The following is a 20170-nucleotide window of genomic DNA, read 5'->3' on the forward strand; positions in this document are numbered from 1 at the left end:
TGTTTAACCAGAAGTAAACCAGAGATGAACCAGTGTTTAACCAGAAGTAAACCAGAGATTAACCAGTGTTTAACCAGAAGTAAACCAGAGGTAAACCCTAGTTAAAGATAGCTGGATTAACTGTTAATCTGGCTCCATGATCCCGGCTCCTGGTCTTCCAGATCCACTACAGGATGTGGTTCTGTGTCCTCAGGTCTCCGTCAGTGAACAAGGAGTTCATCCTCAGACTGTCTCGTCTGTTGAAGCTCTTGTTTCCACGGTTCCTGTGTCTAGAGATCGGTCTGCTGGCTCTGCACTCGCTCACCCTGATGTCCAGAACCTTCCTGTCCATCTACGTGGCTGCTCTGGACGGTCAGTTATATACATGTATATACATATACACATTGTTGGAGCCATGATGTGGTTTTGTTGTTTTCTTATGTCTTTGAGGGAAACATGGGGTGTGTACACATGCAGTTCTGACATTGAACAGTGGGTGGCACATTAACCTAAAAGTGCATATATGTAAGTGCCTGGTAATGAGGATCAGGTGTGTGTGTGGACAGGAAGCTAACAGTTTTTGACCGTGTTATCGTGTCAACGTGTCAAGGTATCGTGTCAGCCGGCATGCGAGCTTGTAGTTTCAAGGTCTTATAGTATCCTGTAAAGTATCCTGTATTCTGTTACGGTGTCAATATGCATTTGAATAAGTGGATCAACGGATCTAAAGAAAGACAGCGCATTGGACAGTAAAATGTTTGTGGAACACGCGTCCGAACAAGTTCTCCCGTTCGCCCCCCAGTGGCTTTAATATATACAAATGGATATTTGTTAAAGTCACTACACGTATTATAATCACAGTATTGATCATCAGTACCATTGATCTCTCAGGTGTGATCGTCAGGTGTATCGTTCAGAAGGACCCTCAGGCCTTCGTGCTGCAGCTCTCTAAGTGGCTCGTCGTTGCGGTTCCTGCGACCTTCATCAACAGCACCATTAGATTCCTGGAAGGTCAGCTGGCCCTCAGGTTCAGGAGCCGATTGGTCGACCACGCCTACCAGCTGTACTTCACCAACCAGGTAACACACAGTCATTAGAGAACCCTTGTTTTAGTCCCTGAATGCCTCACGCTCACCTGTCCCCTGTCCCTGCAGACGTACTACCGGGTCAGTAACATGGACGGTCGCGTCTGTCTAATCCGGATCAGTCTCTCACTGAGGACATCGTCATGTTTTCAGCTTCAGTCGCTCATCTCTACTCGAACCTGACCAAACCCATCCTGGACGTGGTGGTGACCTGCTACACCCTGCTGCAGACCGCCCAGTCCAAAGGTACACCTGTACACCTGTTATAGATGGTACACCTGGTACAACTTGTGTACACCTGGTACACCCACATATTGTACACCTAGTACACATGGTCCACATGTTACACCCGGTGCACCTTTGTTCCAGTTTAAACATCTGACGTCCTGATGAAGACTGTCCTCTTCCTCCTTGCAGGAGCAAACACAACATGGCCGTCCGTCATTGCCGGCCTGGTGGTGGTGCTCACCGCCAAAGTCCTTCGTTCCTGCTCGCCTCGATTCGGGAAGCTGGTGGCCGAGGAGGCCAAGAGGAAAGGAGACCTGAGACACATGCACTCTCGCATCATCGCCAACTCTGAGGAGATCGCCTTCTATGGAGGACACAAGGTGAGCGCCCTCTAGTGGACAAACACTGACACATGTAGAGTTTACTATCACCTCACATCATCGTGTTTGATTCGTAGGTGGAGATGGCCCTGTCCTGATGATAATGAGTTTGGGTGCGTTTGATTCGTAGGTGGAGATGGCCCTGTCCTGATGATGAGTTTGGGTGCGTTTGATTCGCAGGTGGAGATGGCCCTGTCCTGATGATGAGTTTGGGTGCGTTTGATTCGTAGGTGGAGATGGCCCTGTCCTGATGATAATGAGTTTGGGTGTGTTTGATTCGTAGGTGGAGATGGCACAGCTACGTGTCTCTGTCCTCTCAGATCCATCAGATCCTGAAGAAGCGTCTGTGGTACGTCATGCTGGAACAGTTCCTCATGAAGTACGTATGGAGCGCCTCCGGCCTGTTGATGGTCGCCGTGCCCATCATCACCGCCACCGGATACGGTGAATACACACCTGTGTGACCTGTGGTCATTTGACTAGTAAAGTGTGAAGAAGTGTAGTGGAAGAGGGCTAGCAAGGGAGCACATGGTGGGGAGGTTAGATGTAACAAGGTTGAGGACCTCGTTAGGGGAGAGTCGAGCCAGATAGGGTAAGATGGGGCATGGAGAGGGGACAGAGAGCTGTTGGGGAAGAGCTGGAGAGGGAGAGGGGGGACAGGGACCGGGGGGCTGAGAGAACGAGGATCTGATATAGTTTACCTTCTTGTCAAAGAAGTTGGCGAAATCATCAGGGAGAAGGGAGGAGGTGGGGGTGGGGGTTGGAGGAGTGAAGAGAAAGTTCTGAAGAGTTTTTTTAGGATTGGAAGCAGAGGTTAGGATTTTGGAGCAGAAGAACTCAGCTTTAGCAGTAGATAGAGTGGTGGAAAATGTGGAGAGAAGAGATTGGAAGTTAAGAAGGTCCTCCGGGAGTTTGCCTTTTCTCCATTTTCGCTCAGCCTCTCTTAGGCTCAGTCTGTCAGTACGACAGCCACGGGGCAGGTGGAGTTGGCCATGCAGGCCTGGAGGTGAAGGGACAGAAGTTGTCCAAAGAAGAGGAAAGGGTGGAGAGGAGAAGATCAGTAGCAGTATCAGGGGATAGGAGAGAGAAGGATTCAGAGTCAGGGAGAGCAGAGGTAACAGAAGAGGAAAGATCAGCCGGGGAGAGGGAGTGGAGATGACTACGGGTAGAAACCATGTGGGTAGGTGGAGGAAGTACGGGGGGAGAGGAGAGGGAGAGGGAGTAAGACGTGAAATAGTGGTCAGAGAGCTGGAGGGGAGTGACGGAGAGGTTAGCAGTAGAACAGTGTCTAGTGAAGATAAGATCCAGCTGGTTGCCGGCCTTGTGGGTAGGAGGAGAAGAAGAGGGGTAAAGGTCAAAGGAGGAGAGGAAGGAAAGAAGAGGTTCTAACTTATCAGTCTGGATGTTGAAGTCGCCGAGCAGGATGAGTGCGGAGCCATCGTCATGGAAGTGCGAGACTAATGTGTCGAGATCTTCCAGGAACTCACCAAGAGGCCCCGGTGGGCGATACACAACAGCAATGGTGAGCTTGACCGGATGAGTGACAGTAACCGCATGAAATTCGAAAGAGGACGAGGAGAACTGTGGAACAGAGACAAGAGAGTATTTCCATTTTGGGGAGAGTAGCAGGCCAGTACCACCACCTCGCCTCGCAGCTCTGGGAGTGTGAGACAAAGAGTACACTTCTGACAGAGCTGCAGGTGTGGTGGTGTTTTCTGATGTGATCCAGGTCTCAGTTAGAGCAAGAAAGCTGAGAGAGAGCAAGGAAGCGTAGCCCGAGATGAACTCAGCTTTCGGCACTGCCGACTGGCAATTCCAGAGCCCCCCCGCCACCACTTGCTCGCCATGAGCTGAGAGAGTAGGATAAATGAGGTTAGTGGGGTCACCTGGGAGTGACCCAATGTCTACGTGACCACCGGACAGAGGAACGGACAGACATAGGATCAAACACATGGTAGACAAATATAAACCTTGCAAGTACACGCTTGAGAAGTCTTAGCTTGACGAATTCGGGCTTGAAAAAGTCGCCCTGTTGCCTTCGTTTGCCTGACGCTTCCAACCACCAACAGTGCTTAAGGAGAGCTACCTACTGATTGCTCATTGTCTGCCGGGAGTGGAAGCCCCGCCTCTCCCACTTCACAGCGCAATCACAGAGCAATTAGCCAGCTGAAATTGGAATCACACTTGGCTTACACACACAAAGACTGCAGACAGTTCTAACACTGAACCAGGCAAGGTTCAGCTCAAATAAAACTAGTAGAAACTAGAATAGTATACTTAGTCTATTCCAGCTGAGTCTAGTAGTTCAATATCCCTCCAGTTAGTTAAATACACACACACACACACACACACACACACACACACACACACACACACACACACACACACACACACACACAGAGCTGTGTGATGCAGTGTGTGTAGGTGACCACATGGTGTCAGTGTTGTCATGTGATCATGCAGCTCTACTTGTTATTGAGCTGATACTTCATTTCTAGGAGCAGCGTGTACATTTACATCAGTTATGTACTTAAGTACACATTTGAGGTACTTGTTTACTACATTTCTGCGATGTATTTATAAGGATCTGAGTACTTCAACAACACGTGATGTAAAACACGTTCAGTTAAATATTAAAATCATAGTGCTGGTGATGTCACGGTGCTACTGAGCATGCTCAGTGCTGTCCTCCTTTAATCCCTCATTCTTTACACCAGTTATACATCTCTGACTGAGGTCACAGGTCAGAGCTCATTAGCATTTACTGGATCTCTGTGTGTGTGTGTGTGTGTGTGTGTGTGTGTGTGTGTGTGAGAGCACAGACACACAATGGAGGGATTATAGGCTGACATTGTGTGGGTCAGACTGAAAAAGAGAAGGAAACATGACAGAAGAAGAAGAACATTGATGGAAACAGAATCTCTTCTCTGTGGTGTGACTCCTGACCTCTGACCTCTGTGATTGGTCCTCTCAGATTTCAGGTTGTGCAGTTGCATCAGTTTACAGCTGTTTCTGAGACACATATCTGAGTTATTCTCCTGGGGGGCCACATGAGGAACCTGGATTGTTGCTGGGGGCCAAAAAAATATTATCAGACAAAACGTCTCATTTAATCAGTAGATTAAATCATAGAAAACTTAATGTGCAGTTATTCTACATGAAAGCACTCCAAACAGCAGCGTATTAAGAAAATAATATTATATGCAAGTGTTGTTAAACCTTTTGTACTAAAAGTGTGTCCATTAACAAAATAACTCTCAGTGTTCCAAAAGTTAAAACATGCAGGTCCATACAGCAGAGTTAAAAAATTTAACCAAACCAACCTGATGAAAACAAACTCCTCTCTCACACATGACCTCCTCATGACTCCGGGAAACACTTTAACTTTGGACTGTCGATGCCAAAAAATGTGGAAAACAAACTTGAGAAATTCATCTTTTGTCCACACAGCAGATTGAATATGTAATATGTAAATATTTTCAAGGACATCTTTGACAAGTTATCTGAAACTGAGAGTTTACTTCTTATCAGTGGTGGGCCGTCAGGGCCTGCAAGGCCTTCTCTGCTGGCCTAAACACAATCACAAAGTTATAGATATTCAATAATTTAATAATGTTTCTTAAATACACTACATGTAGTATACTAATTGTTCCCATTATCTTATGTTCTCATTGCACAGCTCCTGTCTTCCTCAGTTGCTCTGCTTCCAGTGCAGCTTGTTTTAAGTAGAGCTTTTATCCAATCAGATCTCACCTCTGTGTCTCTAGGTAAGAACAGAAGCAGAGGCCTGCAGACTCACAAGTGCATCCATGTGCAGTTTAAGTGAATGGGGATGATATTGTTGATTTTCATAGTCTTCAACCAATCAGATCTTTAGTTTGACATGTTGGGCGTATTCTTTGACGTGTCAGAGCTGCTAGCTGGCCTACAAGTACGTCAGCATTAACACGTAGCTCAGTTTTCAGGTGCAGCTCTGCAGTGAGGTGCAGCATGTGCTGTGATTGGTCAGTGGGCGAGCACGTGACTATCGTGAAACGAAACTTAACAGCAGAGCTTAGTTGGAGTAGTGAGAGTTCAAATTCAAAGATATGGAAGAAGTTATGACACTTTTAGTGTTTTGCTTGGTGTAGATTATTATTTTTTTACCTAGCTTTGTTTTTTAACACTCAATGGCTGAATAAGGAGGAGAAACGGATTTAGTGGTGGAGTTACTGACGACGCCTTTCTCAAGAAGGACATTTCAGGAAAAGCTGGACATCTTAAGAAATGGTCAGTCAACCACAGCTAGCAGCGCTGACTCAGCAGCTATTTCTTGCCGACAGCGTTGGAGAAGCGTTGCACATGTTATGGCTGAATGTGTTTCATTTTAAATGAGCTCTGGGTGTTTGGAGCTACGCTAACCTGAGGACGCCATAGCATTTGAAAACTTTTGGAGAGACTCAAGTGGATCTACAACTCAACGAACACGTTCACAGGGAAACAGCTCCATAACCGCGGCCCGGCGTGCGGCCTGCGCCGGCCGGTGGGCGCCCCGGTGGAGGTGGGATCCCAGCCCCGCTGTGAACCTGCTGCAGCAGACCGGCGAAATACAACTGGGGAGGCTCGACTGTCATCACTGGCGTCCATGAATGGAGAAGGACTTCTTACTGGAACTGAGACGTTGTACTGGGATTAAACTCTTTAACAAAGAAAGGAGGATGGAGTTTGTCTTTAAGGGAACAGCATTCTTTGAGTGACAAACTGCGTTTGTTTTTTTACATCTGCAGTAACGTTACTACTGTTCATTTGTCTATCGTGTGGTTTTTATGAATACTATTTGAATGGCTCGTGCTCTTGTGTGGTGGAATGCGTGGATCCGCTGCAGGTTTGCTGGATTGATGCGTCATCATGAGGTTATTAGGAGGTGATTCACCTGTAGTAGGACAGCACAGAAGGCCCAGGTATAACATGCACGACGCGCCACTGCTTCTTAGAAAACCAAAGCTGACACAACCTTGACACTTGGTAATCCGCCCGGCAACAGAGAGAGGGAAACGCATCATGTCCATCAGCAAGACTTTGTGTTTTTTCTTTTCTTTACATCTTGTCTCTCTGTGTCTCTCAGGTGGACGAGAAGATGAATGTGTTGATCACAGGTCCAAATGGCTGTGGGAAGAGTTCTCTGTTCAGGATCCTCAGTGGACTGTGGCCTGTTTATGGAGGAGTACTGTACCGTCCAGATCCACAGTACATGTTCTACATCCCGCAGAGGTACTACTGCTACTACTACTACTACTACTGCTACTACTGCTGCTACTACAGCTACTACTGCTACTACTGCTCGTACTACTGCTACTACTGCTACTGCTACTGCTGCTACTACTGCTACTACTGCTGCTACTACTGCTACTACTGCTACTACTGCTGCTACTACTGCTACTACTACTGCTGCTGCTGCTGCTGCTACTAATATTACTGCTGCTGCTACTGCTACTACTGCTACTGCTACTACTATTTACGCAAAATGGCGCCGTGCCAGCGGCAGCCTGTTGCAGCAGCTCCCTGTGTTTTAATTTTAGTCTTTTTTTACTCTTTCCTCTCTTCTTTTAGTTTTTTCGTTCTCCTTAACGTTTGGTTCTTACGGTCAGACAACGGACCGTAACTTTTTTCTCAACTTTTCTCGTGGCTTTCTGTTGCTTTTCTCCCTCTTTGTAACGGAGAGCCACACACAATGAGCGGGGCCATTGTTTACTCCCGCGATCAGCTGTTCGCGCTGAGTGAGCCGCGGCTGCTGCCCGGCGCCAGGCCTGTGATCCCTGCGGAGCTACGGAGAAGACGCAGGGGCTGCAGATCTGGAGCCAAACGGAGGGCGAAGAGGAGGAGGTACAAACCTTCGATACCGGCGATACTATTGGGGAATGTGAGGTCTTTGGCAAATAAGACGGACGAGCTCGGCGCGCTGGTAAAGACTGAGAGGGACTTCCGCGAGTGCAGCGTCATGTGTTTCACGGAGATATGGCTGCACGCGGATTTCCCGGACCACAGTGCGTCGGTGCCCGGCTTCAGGACTGTTCGGGCGGACAGAGACGTTGTTCAGAGCGGCAAGAAGAGAGGTGGCGGGATTGCTGTGTATGTGAACGAGAGGTGGTGCCATCCAGACCATGTGTGTGTTAAGGAACGCTTCTGTAGCCCGGACATTGAACTGTTAGCCGTGGGGATGCGTCCTTATTATTAGCCGAGGGAGTTCTCGTCCGCCATTGTTGTCGCTGTATACATCCCCCCATCAGCTGACGCTGAGACAGCAGTGGACACCATCCACTCCACTGTGTCTGGACTGCAGATTCAACATCCTGGTGCATTTTTGGCAATTACTGGAGACTTTAATCACACCACCCTGGATAAAGCCCTGCCAACTTTTCACCAATATGTTGACTGCCCCACAAGAAATAATACAACCCTGGACCTTCTGTATGCTAATGCAAAGGATGCATACAGTGCCACTGCCCTTCCCCCCCTTGGCAGGTCTGATCACAACCTGATCCTGTTGACACCCAGGTATGTTCCTCTGGTGCAGAGGCTGCCTGTGACCACCAGGACTGTGAGGAGGTGGTCTCAGGAGGCTAATGACGCCCTGCAGGACTGCTTTGAGTCAACGGATTGGGATGTGCTGTGTGGACCACATGGGGAGGACCTCAACAGCATGACGGACTGTATCACTGAATACATTAAATTCTGTGAACAAACCGTCATACCATCCCGGACTGTACGCTGCTTCCCCAACAACAAGCCATGGATCACCAGTGACCTGAAAGCTCTTCTTAATAAGAAGAAAGCAGCTTTCAGGTCTGGGGACAGGGACGAGCTCAGGAGAGTCCAGCGCAACTTGAAGGTGAAGCTCAGGGAGTGCAAGGACTCCTACAGGAGGAAGCTGGAGGCCAAACTCCAGCAGAACAACGTGAAGGAGGTGTGGAGAGGGATGAAGCAGATAACCGGCTTCAAGGTGGGAGGGAGACAACCAGGGGGCTCCCTGGAGAGTGCCAACGAGCTAAACTCTTTCTTCAATAGGTTTAGCTCAGAGCCCTCATCTGTCTCCTCCACACACCACACCTCCCAAACACCTCCCCCTCTGTCCCCCCTGGTGAGCTGCATGGACTCTGAGCCCTCCACTTCAAAGGGCTCTGCCACCACCGACACTATGACCGCCCCCCCCCCCCCTCTCTGTGATGACTAACCAGGTGAGAAGACAGCTGGAGAGACTCCACCAAGGCAAGGCTGCGGGACCTGATGGCATCAGCCCCAGGGTCCTGAAGACCTGCGCCATCCAGCTGTCTGTTGTCCTGCAACACCTATACAACCTGAGCCTGAAGCAGTAGGAAGTCCCGGTGCTGTGGAAGACGTCGTGCCTGGTTCCTGTACCAAAGAAGACGACACCATCTGGCCTCAATGACTACCGACCAGTTGCCCTCACATCTCATGTGATGAAGGTGCTGGAGAGGCTGGTCTTGGCCCACCTCCGACCGCGGGTGAAATCCTCACTGGACCCTCTGCAATTTGCATACCAGCCTCATGTGGGAGTGGATGACGCCATCATCTACCTGCTGCAACGAGCTCAGTCGCACCTGGACAGACCCGGTGGCTCTGTGAGAATCACTTTCTTTGATTTCTCCAGTGCATTCAACACCATCCAACCAGTGCTGCTGAGTGAGAAGCTGCGGGTGGTGGGGGTTAACGCATCCACCGTCTCCTGGATCACTGACTACCTCACAGGCAGACCACAGTTTGTCCGACTGGGCAGTGTGCTGTCTGATGGGGTGGTCAGTGATACTGGAGCCCCACAGGGAACTGTCCTGTCTCCCTTCCTGTTCACCTTGTACACCACTGACTTCAGGTATAACTCAGGGTCATGCCATCTGCAGACGTTCTCTGATGACTCTGCAGTGGTCGGGTGTATAAGGGACGGACGGGAGGAGTAGTACAGGGCAGTAGTGGGTGATTTTGTGGAGTGGGCCGGTAGAAATCACCTGCGTCTGAACGTGGCCAAGACCAGAGAGATGGTGGTCGACTTCAGGAGGAAGACGACCGCTCCACAACCGCTGAGAGTTCTGGGAGAGGATGTGGACATGGTGGAAGAGTACAAGTACCTGGGTGTCTCCATCGACAACAAACTGAACTGGAAGACCAACATCAACGCTGTGTACAAGAAGGGGATGAGTCGACTCTTTTTCTTGAGGAAACTTCGATCCTTCAACGTGTGCAGCAAGATGCTGGAGATGTTCTACCAGTCTGTTGTGGCCAGTGCACTGTACTTCGCCGTAGTCTGCTGGGAGAGCAGCATTGGAGCCGGAGACACCAACAGACTTAACAAACTGGTTAAGAAGGCCGGCTCCATCATTGGCTGCAAACAAGACTATCTGGAAGAGGTGGTGGAGAGGAGGGCACTGAAGAAACTATTATCCATATTGGATAACCCAGACCACCCTCTCCACCACCTACTGCAGGGACAGCGGAGCACTTTCTCCAACAGACTGATCCAGCTCCGCTGTCACAAGGAAAGATATAGGAGAACATTCCTGCCCACTGCTATAAGACTCTATAATAAATCACCTCTGGCCAAGTCAAACACAAGACTATAACACTGCTACACTGTTGTTGCTGCTGTTGGTGATCTTGTGCACTACTGTTTAGTTTATTTTTTCCTACTTAGTTAATATATACGATTCTATTTAGTGTATAGACTGTGCATTTTCATTACTTTATTTTCTTAAATTTAATAGGTCCTGCTCTGTTTTATTATATTGTATATATTGTGCATTTTCCATACTTATTATATTTTAATTTTATTGTGTAACCCTGTTTGCTGCTGCCACAGACAAATTTCCCCTTGGGGATGAATAAAGTATATTTCTATTCTATTCTACTGCTGCTACTACTACTACTGCTACTAGTGCTCGTACTGCTACTATTACTGCTGCTACTACTACTAGTGCTACTACTACTGCTGCTACTACTACTACTGCTACTGCTGCTACTACTGCTACTACTACTACTGCTGCTACTACTACTGCTGCTACTACTACTACTATTACTACTACTACTACTTGTACTGCTACTACTACTGCTGCTACTACTACTGCTACTACTACTGCTGCTGCTACTACTGCTGCTACTACTGCTGCTACTACTGCTACTACTGCTACTACTACTACTGCTACTACTGCTGCTACTACTACTGCTACTATTACTGCTACTACTGCTCGTACTGCTACTACTACTGCTGCTACTACTGCTCGTACTACTGCTACTACTGCTACTACTGCTATTACTGCTACTGCTACTGCTACTACTGCTACTACTACTACGACTGCTGCTACTATTCAACCTGTAATGGGACATATACAGATGGAGAGAGAGGAGATCAATATATCAAACCTGAGCCCGCCCCAACTGTGGACCTAATTCTAATACTGTAGTAATGATGTAGTACTATGTTCTGTACAGACCCTACATGTCAGAGGGGACCCTTAGAGACCAGGTGATCTACCCGGACTCGGTGGAGGAGATGGTCCAGAGAGGACTTACAGATTCAGGTCTGGAGGAAATCCTTGGGACGGTCCACCTGCTCTACATCCTGGACAGAGAGGGAGGTCAGTGTGTACTATTACTACATATCTGCTCTAACAGTAGTACTTCGTGTAGTATTGTGATTGATACTGTGATATTTCCTCAGGTTGGGAGTCGGTCAGCGACTGGAAAGACGTTCTGTCTGGAGGAGAGAAACAGAGGATGGGGATGGCTCGCATGTTCTACCACCGGTACTTTAATATTATACATCATAGTAGTAACTTATATATTATTATTAGTGCTGTGCAAGTTAACACGTTATTATCGCATTAACGCATTCATTAATTGACGCCGACAATTATTTTATCGCGCGTTAACGCATTTTTTTATTTTGAAAGTCCGTGGAGGAAGTCTTCAGCAGACTACGTTGATGCAGCGTGTGGGAGAAGTATAGATAAACAAAAGCAAGACAAGCTAACAAATGCTACAGAGAAGTGGATACAAACTGCAGCCAGTTAGAATACACAGCGTTACAACGTGCACCAGCTGTTGCTCCCTGGAGACTACTGGACATCGCTGCGGTCAACTCAGCAGACACTTACATGTTAGTGCACCTATATGCTGAAATTCACGGTAAACGCATTTAAACGGCACACATCGGGAGCGAGCGAAGGACCTTGAAAGTTAGCGGAAAGATTAATGTGAGACAACATCCGGTTTTCAGAATACGATGCCAACAAAGTATGAATTATATTCACATTAAGTATAAAACATGCTGCATCTCGTGAGTTAAAGGGAAAATATACATATGATATAAGAATGATATAATATAAGAAATATGATCTCTACTGTGTAAAGGGAATACTGCTGTTAAAAAGCACCTGATGTGTTTAAAGTGTTTAAACCAAATGGTATTGCCCTTTTGTTCATATAGCAGTACTTTTAAAATAAAAGTGCGCAATACACTACTTTTGAATTCATTATTGAACTTTGCCATAACAATGAGATTAATCGCGATTAATCGCAAAAAATCCATGCGATTAAATATTTTAATCCCAATGGCTTCCCAGCTGAGTTCTATAAACACTTCTGGTTCATTCTAGCTCCACTCTTTAACAAAATGATAACTGAAATAAAACAAAATTTGCAATTTCCAGCCAACATGAACACAGCCAGTATATCACTCCTCCTCAAACCAAACAAAGATCCAACTCTTCCTTCTAGTTACCGTCCCGTTTCTCTTCTCAATGTAGATATTAAAATCATCACTAAGGCACTAACTCACAGATTAGAGAAAGTCACTCCATCCATAATTCATCCAGATCAAACCGGCTTTATCAAAGGTAGACACTCATCCACTAACACACGCAGACTGTTTAATTTAATCAATTACTCATCATTACAACAAACTGGTACCATCATAGCCTCCTTAGATGCAGAAAAAGCCTTCGACAGAGTAAACTGGACATTTCTCACAAGCACATTGCAAAGGTTTGGCTTTGGAATCATTTATTAACTGGGTTAAAATTCTGTATACTTCACCTTCAGCCACTGTCATCACCAATGGACAAACCTCACAAAGCTTCACACTGCACAGGGGGACTAGGCAAGGATGCCCACTCTCTCCCTCACTTTTCACCATTTTCATTGAACCGTTAGCTGCAGCCATTCATCAGAACATCTACATAAAAGGAATTCAAACACTCAACACCCATCACAAGATCAGTCTCTATGCAGATGATATATTGCTCTTCCTACAAAACCCCTACTCATCACTACAGGAAACTATTAAAGTCATGGAATCATTCTCTAATATCTCAGACTACTCCATTAACTGGAGTAAATCATCCATCCTTCCATTAGATAGTAACAGTTGGGATGGGGCAGCCCATACACCACCTATCCCTTTTTGTACAGGTGCCATTACGTATTTGGGAATACATATTTCCCCCAGGCTGTCAGAGCTGTTCACACTCAACTTCACTCCATTACTTAAAACAATAAATGACGACCTCCTCCGCTGGATGAACCTACCATTATCACTCATGGGCAGAATAGCTACAGTTAAAATGACAATACTTCCTAAAATAAATGACCTTTTCACAATGATACCATCTCAACCCACCAACTCCTGTTTCAAATCGCATCACTCAATTCTACTGGAAAAATAAAACACCAAGAATTAAACTGGCCACTCTACAAAAACCAAAAACACAAGGACTTGAAGCTCCACATTTTTTTCTTCAATACATTCTTAAATGGATCCACCCCAACCAATCAGACAACACATGGTTAGATATTGAACAGACAGTTTGTAAGGACATTCAGATTTCTGACCTACCATTTTTAAGCCAATCTATCAAACGCCATCCTTGTTTCAAAACACTAACAGTAGCAGAAACTCTGACAGCCTGGTGGAAATTCCACAAAATCACTAACATCACTTTTGCACCTTCAAATTTTACTCCCATATGGAACAATCCTGATTTTCTAAGTCACAAGACGCCTCTTAATCTCCACACATGGTCCGCTAAAGGCATCACTCATCTGAAACACATCTTCAATAATAACACCATGGTTTCATTCCCCGACTTGGTTCAGAAGTACAGCATCAGGAGCAATCAATTTTTGGAATATCTGCAACTCGAATCATCCGTTCAATCCAAACTTACCACTAAGGCCACTAACCTAGAACTACCCCCCTCAACCTCAGAATTAATTAATATCCCCTCTTCAAAAAAAGTTAATCTCAAAAATATGTAGAGTAATATCACAGTCTGACAAAACATCATCCATACCATCACGAAAATGGGAATCAGACCTGTCCATCACTCCTGATGCGGATTTCTGGAATCAAGTCTGCAATAATATTTACTTCATGACTAAAAATGCCAATTTACAACTAATACAGTATAAAATACTTCACAGAATTCATTACACTGGGCAAAAAAATGTTTAAAATGGGATTCACGTCAGATATCTGTCCACATTGCACTCAAAACAGCCCGGATAGCTTTGTTCACGCCACCTGGCACTGCACACCAGTTAATCACTTTTGGAAAGAAATAAGTGAGTCACTATCTGTCTTCCTGGGCTGCCTCGTCCCATTATCCCCTTCACTGTGCTTACTAGGAGACATCTCAACAATACATCTGAGTAAAACAAACCGCAGATTACTCCTCGTGGCCCTAACTATCGCCAAGAAAACTATCCTCATGAACTGGAAATCAAGGAATAACACACATATCACACACTGGAGAAACTTAATGATAGAGTATATTTCAATGGAAATCTAACCTCGTCCATCATATACAATACAACAGAACACCGCTCCACCTGGTCATCCCTCACTATGTTTCTGCAAATGTGACACCACCCATCCCATTAATATTAAAATTTGTATAAGTATAAATACATATATTTTTATGTATTTATTACTATTATTATTGTTTTTGTTTTGCTGTTTTTCTTGCCTGACAACCAATTGAAACCCACGTACATGCATACATGAACATCCATATGCACACATACTAACCTGTTTTTCTTTTGTGTTTTTTTGTTGTTTTTTAATTATTATTATTATTTTTTTTTTTTTCCCATCTCAAAAGGCTGAAGGACACACATGCACACACACACACACACACACATACACAACTGACTATAGGATGTTTGCTGGCTTTTATCCCACTGTTCTTGTCATCCTCTTGTTGTTATGTCTCTGTATTGTCTCTTGTCTTTCAATAAAAGATTTTTTTTTTTTTTTAAATCCACTGGAATTCGAGATCACAATAAAGATCTCAAGTCTAAAAAGTCTGCTCTTACAGACCTGCTGGGCACTAAGGCCCAGGGGGCGCTGGTCAGGTCCCGCTTCATGAACGCAGCACTGATGGACGCACCATCAAAGTTGTTCTTCGGCCTAGAGAAGAAGAATGGGCAGAGCAGGGTCATCCATGCTCTACGCTCTGATTCAGGGCAAGAAGTCAGAGACGCAAATGAGATCCGGAGGAGAGCGGTGAGTTTCTACCCTGAACTCTACTGTAGTGAATACACCAATGACAATGAACTGTTTGAGTCTTTCTGTGGAGAGCTTCCAAAGGTCCCAGAGGATGTGAACGCCAGGTTGGAGGGTCCTCTGATGACAGATGAACTGTACGCGGCTCTGCAGGGCATGGAGGGGGGGAAGGCCCCCGGAATTGACGGGATCCCGATAGAGCGTGATGGGGGAGGATCTGTTAACTGTTTTTAATGAAAGTTTTAAAGACATGATGCTGCCACTCAGTTGCAGGAGGGCAGTAATAACTTTACTGCCGAAAAAAGGAGACCTGCAAGAGATGAAGAACTGGCGTCCTGTGTCCCTTCTCTGCTCGGACTATAAGATCCTGTCCAAAGCGCTCGCCAACAGACTAAGAGAAGTGATGGACAAGGTGATCCACCGAGACCAGACCTACTGCGTGCCTGGTAGGAGCATCCTGGACAATGTGTCCTTAATGCGTGATATTTTGGACATCTCTGGTTCTTTGGGCATTAAAACTGGTCTCATTTCTCTAGACCAGGGATTCCCAAAGTGTGGTGCGCGAGAGGAAAAATGTAATGGTGTAATAATTAATATTAAATATAATTTAAAAAAATTGAAGTGGGATTTTTCACAAAATAAAAACATGAGTTATAAAAATTCCCTTTGTAAGATTTAAATTTAAAATTAAAAACTTACAATTTAATAAATAAATGCACTTGAGCTCCTGCCGCCAGACTGTCTTTTACGTACACACTAGCTAGCCTAGCTTGTGCAGCTAACGACAGCTAACAGCTAACTTCATTCATTCAGCAACATTCATGCAAATATTCTAAACTGGCTGAAATCGGGGAAACTGTCAGGTGGGACATCTGAAGCTATCGGTCATAAAAGAGGAGAGGGACAGAGAGAGAGAGAGAGAGGAATCGGAGACGAGAGAAACGGAGAGGTGCGTTGGGGAGAGACCGGGAGAATAAATTGAGCAGGAGTCAGAGAAAGATGAGACGGAGGAGACCGAAAAGGAGGAAGGGATAGCACAGACAAATCGGGAGCACAACCCATCGCGGGGTCAAGGTGAAAAAAGAGGGAATATGATGAAAATGATCTGGTCTGGGCTTCACTTGGATTGGCAATGCAGATTGCCCAAAGCCACAGTGTGTAGTGTGCAGTGAGGTTCTGGCTAACAGCTGTCTGAAGCCCTCTTATTTACGTCGCCACCTGAACACCAAGCATGCCAGTGCAAGTCAAAAGCCCCTTACATTTTTATATCGAAATTGGAGGAGTTACAGCCCAAAACAACTGCAGTCTCATTCATGTGTTGGGTCCACAAAAAAAGCACTACGGGCTTCATATCTGGTCACAGAATAGCAAGAAAGGGGCTACCTCACACAATCGCCAAAGACGTGTGCTTGCCAGCTGCCAAAGAGATGGTGGAATGTATGATTGGAGAGAGAGAAGCAAACAAGTTGGACATGATCCCGGTGTCCAACAACACTGTGTCGCCGCATCGATGCTTTGTCCGAAGACATCCTGGCTACATTAGTCGGTCGCGTGAAGAAGAGTGAGTTTTACTCTCTGCAAGTAGATGAGTCTACACATGTGGCCAATCTGGCCAATCTTCTGGTGTACGTCCGTTACCTTTTCGAAGGCACGGTGCAGGAAGATGTTTTGTGTTTTTTGTGTTTTTTATCTTGTAAACAAACGCCACGCGCGAGCAAACTGTTCTCTCATTGGTTCGATTTTTATGCGGCTATAAATAGGCTCTGTTGCTTTTTTTTTTTTGAGGTGTGGGGGATTGGGGGTGCGTGAACTCGGTCAGGATGTAGAAGGGGGTGCGTGGCCTAAAAAGTTTGGGAACCGCTGCTCTAGACCAAGAAAAGGCTTTTGACCGTGTTGAGCACCTTTACCTCTGGAAGACTCGAGAGAGTTCTGGCCTCAGCCCAGGTCTCATAGCTATGATCAAGGTGTTTAAATGACGAGCCGGCGGAGGTCACTACTCCGCGGGGGGCGATGTAGAGGTTTCAGAGTATTTTCCAGACGCAGACAAGTTCATTAAAAGTGTTGTGACATTACAGAGAGAGGTTGATTTGGAGGATTTAGATGAAAAGAAACGTTTCCGTCTAAAGAAGCTCATGACGAGTCTCAGGAAGCTAAAGAAGAGAGATGAAGGGAAAGGTTCCAAAAGGTTAAAAACCTCTAAGTGAGTGTATGATGAATGTGTTGCACTTAATCTTTCTGTTACTGTTATTTCTAGTTGTCTACATCACCGCTCTGTTTCATCTCTCAGTGCACAAGGTGAGGGTTGGCTCTTTAAATATTGACGGTGGGAGGGACCGACAGAATAGGGCGGTCACTGCAGACATGATCACACAGAAACAACTAGACATCGTTTTCCTGCAGGAAACGCACAGCGACCCACAATGAGGTAGACTGGGGTTTGTGGTGGAAGGGCCAGTGTGTCCTGTCTCATGGGACCAACCTATCTGCAGGTGTAGCCGTTCTGTTCTCACCTGGGCTGGATGTTAACATCGTCTCCTCCACAGAGATAGTGACAGGCAGGGTTTTAGTGGTCAGAGCATCAATACAAAACATTACTTTTGTTTTTATCAACATCTATGCTCCAAACCAGGGCTCACACAGAACAGACATCTTCCACAAACTCAGAGATGTCCTGCAGCAGTGTGATCACAACGAGTGTGTAGTGATGGGGGGGGGGGGGGGACTAGAACTGCAGCATAAATTCCTTATTGGATAGAACAGGAGAGGAACCTCATTTACAGTCATCTGCCACCTTATCACAGGTGATTGCAGAATCAGGTGTGGTGGATGTATGGAGGGTGAAACATCCCCGGGCTAGACAGTACATATGGGTGAAGGTGTTGGATGGGAACATTAGGGCAGCCAGGCTGGACAGGGTTAACCTATCTCATAGTTTTAGTAACCGGTTATTGAATAGTCACATTTACCCAGTAAGATTCACCGACCATCACCTCGTCACTTTAGATGTTCACACCTCACCAACCACCAAATGCAGCTCTTACTGGCACTTTAGCATTAATCTGCTTCAGGACAGTGATTTCTGTGAAAAGTTTGAGGCTTTCTGGGGAATCTGGAGAGAAAAGAAGAGCGACTCTGAGTCCCTGAGTCAGTGGTGGGATGTAGGAAAGGCACATATACGTGTCTTTGTTCAACAATATACAAGTCACTCCACAGTAAAAGTCAAAAGGGTCATTGAGGATCTAGAAAATGAAATCAAATGAAAAAAACAACAACTAAAAACCACCTAAGATCCTGCCTAACCAAACCTTTACCTATCTATATTCTGGAGCGTGCCGGGCTCGAGGCGACTTGAAAGGCAAACATCAGCGGCCGAAACCCTGAAACGCCTACCTCCACCAGGGACTGATCCCCACCCAGCTCACACGGCCGCAAAAGAAAACTACCCTCTGCTAGTCAGAGGGCGACACAACATGATAAACACAAAAACGCAATGGTGACCTTCAGGAGCTCCTCTCCTTTTAGCCACCAGCCACAGCTAATCGCGATTGAATGCAGCCGCGTCCAATCAACCGCTGCAGCTGGCATCCGGGACAGAGGGTGGCACCCGAGAAGACTGAGGGAAAACAGAGGGAGAGCACTAACACAACACGGCACGTAACACTCCCTCCCATAAACAAAACAACCGCACAGACACTCACAGGCTTCAACAGAAGAAGCAGCAACTAGGTTCCTTTCTACAGGAACGAGCTAAAGGAGCTTTGGTGAGGTCAAGGTTCACCAGTGTTGGGGACATGGATGCTCCTACCTCCTACTTCTTCAATCTGGAGAAGTCCGTCTCTCGGACCAAACAAATGGTGTGTCTCCGCCTCCCTGATGGTAAGATGACGACTGACCCGATTGAAATGAGACAACATGCCGTAAGCTTCTACAGCGCTCTCTTCAGGAAGGAGGACAACCACAGAGAGAGTGTTGACGAGCTGCTTCAGGACCTTCCTCAGCTGGGCCCCGAGGACAGAGCTGTCCTGGACGCCAACATCTCCCTGGAGGAGCTGACCGCTGCTGTGGGTCAGATGGCTGCTGGGAGAGCTCCTGGACTGGATGGACTGCCTGCGGACTTCTATAAACACTTCTGGAAGTGTTGGGGAGCCGACCTGTGGGAGGTGCTGCAGGAGTGTTCACAGACAGGCCTATTACCAACGACATGTCGGCATGCAGTACTATCACTGTTACCCAAAAAAGGAGATTTGTCCTTACTGAAGACCTGGAGACCGGTGGCGTTGTTATGAACAGACTATAAACTTCTTTCCAAGGTGCTCGCCAACCGGCTTAAGAACTTTCTAGTCCATCATCCACAGAGACTAGTCTTACTGCGTACCGGACAGATCCATCATGGATAACATTTTTCTCATGAGAGACTTGTTGGATTTTTGTAAACTGTATAATATTGATGTTCGGGTTATATCATTAGACCAGGAGAAGGCTTTTGATAGGGTTGATCATAGTTTTCTTTTCTCCACTTTAACAGCTTTTGGTTTTGGTGAAGGGTTTGTGTCACTGTTGGGTTTGATGTACAAGGAGGCTACTTGTCTGGTGAAGGTGGGGGTGTGTGCGCTGAGCTGTCCAGTTCATGTCCAGAGAGGCATCAGACAGGGATGTCCTATCTCTGGACAGCTATATTCCATTGCCATTGAGCCTCTTCTGAATAGGTTGAGATCCCGTCTATCAGGACTCATGTTACCTGGGCTGCCTCAGCGGCCCTCGCTGGTGTCAGCATATGCTGATGATATTTATGTGTTCGTCAAAGACCAGAGGGATATCCAGTTCCTAGGTAACAGTTTAGATTTGTTTGAGAGGGCATCTTCAGCAAAGGTAAACTGGGAGAAAAGTGAAGCTTTGCAGGTTGGGCAGTGGGCAGACAAAGAAATACCAAAGCTACCAGGAAGCAT

General features: G+C 46.3%; 1 protein-coding gene across 1 annotated transcript in view; it reads left to right on the plus strand.

The window, feature by feature from the left end:
• abcd1 (ATP-binding cassette, sub-family D (ALD), member 1) overlaps positions 1-20170 on the plus strand; it is a 35009-nt gene that overhangs the window by 7292 nt on the left and 7547 nt on the right. Inside the window, 10 exon segments of the mRNA XM_076076344.1 lie at positions 194-351; positions 871-1058; positions 1134-1172; positions 1175-1310; positions 1482-1672; positions 1956-2116; positions 3152-3194; positions 6777-6922; positions 11150-11295; positions 11379-11463. Of these exon segments, the coding sequence (XP_075932459.1) occupies positions 194-351; positions 871-1058; positions 1134-1172; positions 1175-1310; positions 1482-1672; positions 1956-2116; positions 3152-3194; positions 6777-6922; positions 11150-11295; positions 11379-11463 (1293 nt within the window).

Source organism: Anarhichas minor, unplaced genomic scaffold, assembly GCF_050575085.1.
Source record: "Anarhichas minor isolate MPS153535 unplaced genomic scaffold, ASM5057508v1 ptg000056l, whole genome shotgun sequence".
Taxonomy (NCBI): Eukaryota; Metazoa; Chordata; class Actinopteri; order Perciformes; family Anarhichadidae; genus Anarhichas; species Anarhichas minor.